General features: G+C 39.1%; 1 protein-coding gene across 1 annotated transcript; it reads right to left on the bottom strand.

Annotated features, from left to right (window-relative positions):
* Positions 1–1,425: 1,425 nt before the first annotated feature.
* Positions 1,426–1,972, bottom strand: LOC128655667 (zinc finger protein 566-like). The gene is made up of 2 exons (XM_053709251.1): positions 1,839–1,972; positions 1,426–1,623 (listed from the first exon to the last, which is right to left on the bottom strand). The coding sequence occupies exons 1-2, from the start codon at positions 1,884–1,886 to the stop codon at positions 1,426–1,428; spliced, it is 246 nt and encodes an 81-aa protein (XP_053565226.1). The 5' UTR covers positions 1,887–1,972.
* Positions 1,973–2,524: the final 552 nt, after the last annotated feature.

Genomic DNA, 2,524 nt, shown 5'->3' with positions numbered 1-2,524 from the left:
GTCAGTAGTGGTGAGCCCTACATACTGTAAATGGCACTCCATGCAGTATAGTAAGTAGATAACGTAGGAGGATGTACAGTTAAGGCAGGAAGATATCTTAAAGATCTCTCCAGTAACCTCTGATCTGAAATCATCAGAAATAATGATAAACTCACACGGCCTGCATCTCGATCTGCCGCACCTGTACATCCCCCTATGTCGCAACCATGAGCTCTGTATGTCTGGTTTTTTTATCAAAACTTCTGAGGGGGCTAGAATATTCCCCAAAGTCCTGTTCTTCCTGAAGGAGCAACGTAAGCCTCCCTCCACACACCTAACAAGGCTGTCATCTGCAGAAAGTAAACTGAAATGTTTCTTAACAATCCTACAGATGTCCCTGTAGTCAGTACTAAAATCCGTCACAAATGTGACCTTGTGTTGGGTGTTGATGTTCGCACTTTTATCAACACGATTGGATTCGTTTAAAAGAGACTGACGATCCAGGAGATCTACCTGTCTCTGTGCTCTGTCTACAATGTGTCCAGAATAGCCTCTTTCTCTGAGTCTATTTTGCATGTCTTTACTTTGTGCTCTGTAGGTATCACTGTTGCTACAGTTCCGTTTAACCCTGATGAGCTGTCCCTTGGCTACTGCCATAGGGACATGTGCGGGATGGCAGCTTTTTGCATGAAGCAGAGTGTTTTTTGTGTTTTTCGATATAGGCTTCCTGTACATATTGCTTATAATTTTTCCATCATCCCCTGCAGTCAAAGTGAGATCCAAGTAATTGATGGTCCTAGAGTTCATCTCAAATGTGAAACTTAGACCAACATCGTTGGAATTTAAGAGACCAACGAATTCAAGAAGAGATGCCTCAGATCCCTGCCAAATGAAGAGCAAATCATCAATATATCGCCTATAAAAGGCGATACAGTGTCTGTGTATATTACTATCTCCATAGATGTGGGACAGCTCCCACCAACCCATAAAGATGTTGGCGTATGAGGGCGCAAATTTGGCCCCCATAGCTGTCCCACATCTCTGGAGATAGTATTGCTCCCCAAAACGGAAATAATTGTGAGTCAAGGCAAAACTTGTTGCCCTCACCACATATTTCACCAAATCACTATCCAAATCCGAGAAGTTTTCCAACATAAAAGACAGAGCCTTAAGACCTTCCTCATGTGGGATGGTGGAATATAATGACACCACATCTATTGTTAACCACATGTGCCTGTCATCACTTTATCCTTTTTTGTTTGCTTATATATATATATATATATATATATATATATATATACGCGCGTGTGTGTTGTGTGTTGCAGGCCCCTTTAAGAAAAGGAGACTATAATAGCAAATACCCAGCTTTTATACCTGTATAACTAGCGCTGCAGAATCTGTTGGGGCTCTAAAAATAACCAATAATAATAATAACACAAGCCCAGATTATGTATCACTTATATGTGTTTTCCTCTTTGTCCCATTTCCTGTAGAGTTATATAAATTATTACCTAGAGACCTGAGGGTCTGGTAATTCTCCATCATCACATCCTTATAAAGCTCTTTTTGTTCTTCAGTTAAACAGCCCCACTCCTCCTCCTCCGAGAAATAAACTGCAACTTCATCAAACTCCATTTGTTCCTTCTAATAAAAAAAAAAAGTTAAACCAACAAAACTGGACTTACTTATACAGTGTAAACCACACAAAGCAAACTGACTGACAATGAACATGAAAAAATCCAGAGCTCAGCCGGTGACTATGAACAGCCAATATGGTCTGTGTGCTTAATCCCAGTGGGGTTGAGCTGTGTGTAGTATAAAGGCTGCAGATCAGTGATAATATGACTATTCTTCCTCACCTCCCCAGTCAGCATGTAGATCTCTGAGGTTTGATTCTTCTCAGTCATCCTCTTCTTGACCACATGTAAATCAGACTTATACTCCAAGAACTGGTTCTAGTCCTTTAGTGGCATATGTGACAGTGAGTAACAAGTACTCACCTTGTCACTTATAGTAACACTGACCTATAACTAGAGGGAAGAGTGTAAATGTTACATATAAATTTACAGATCTGTGTCTGTCACACAAACATCATTGACATCAAAAACATTCAAGTTAATGACTACATATTTGGTTAGATATTTAGGCCCCTTCAAAGCGTAGTGATTTCTTTTTGATGACAATGATAGAATGATACAACATAAAAATTGTTTTATTTAAAGGGATAGGAAAGTCAAAATTAAAGTTGCATGATTCCGATAGAGCATGTAATTTAAAGACACTTTTAAATTCAATTCTATTTTCAAATGTGCTTTGTTCTCTTGGTATCCCTTGTTGAAAAAAAATACGCACATATCCTACACTAGTGGGAGCTGCTGCTAACTGGTGCCTGCACACATTTGCCTTTTGCGATTGGCTAACTAGATGTGTTTATCTTGCTGCCAGTAGTGCAAAGCTGTTCCTTCAGCAAAGGATAACAAAAGAACAAAGCTAAATTTGATAATGGAAGTAAATTGGAAAGTTGTTTAAAATTGTATGTTCTATC

Source organism: Bombina bombina, chromosome 4 (genome assembly GCF_027579735.1).
Source record: "Bombina bombina isolate aBomBom1 chromosome 4, aBomBom1.pri, whole genome shotgun sequence".
NCBI classification, from domain to species: Eukaryota; Metazoa; Chordata; class Amphibia; order Anura; family Bombinatoridae; genus Bombina; species Bombina bombina.
Note: the sequence above shows the minus strand (reverse complement) of the source record. Positions and strands in the feature narration are given on the sequence as shown.

Bases quoted from the DNA above. Each gene is read 5' to 3' on its own strand.
- LOC128655667 (XM_053709251.1), bottom strand. From the start codon at position 1,886: ATGACTGAGAAGAATCAAACCTCAGAGATCTACATGCTGACTGGGGAG. The intron at 1,624-1,838 runs GTGAGGAAGAAT...TTTTTTTATTAG, and splicing joins TCTACATGCTGACTGGGGAG to AAGGAACAAATGGAGTTTGA.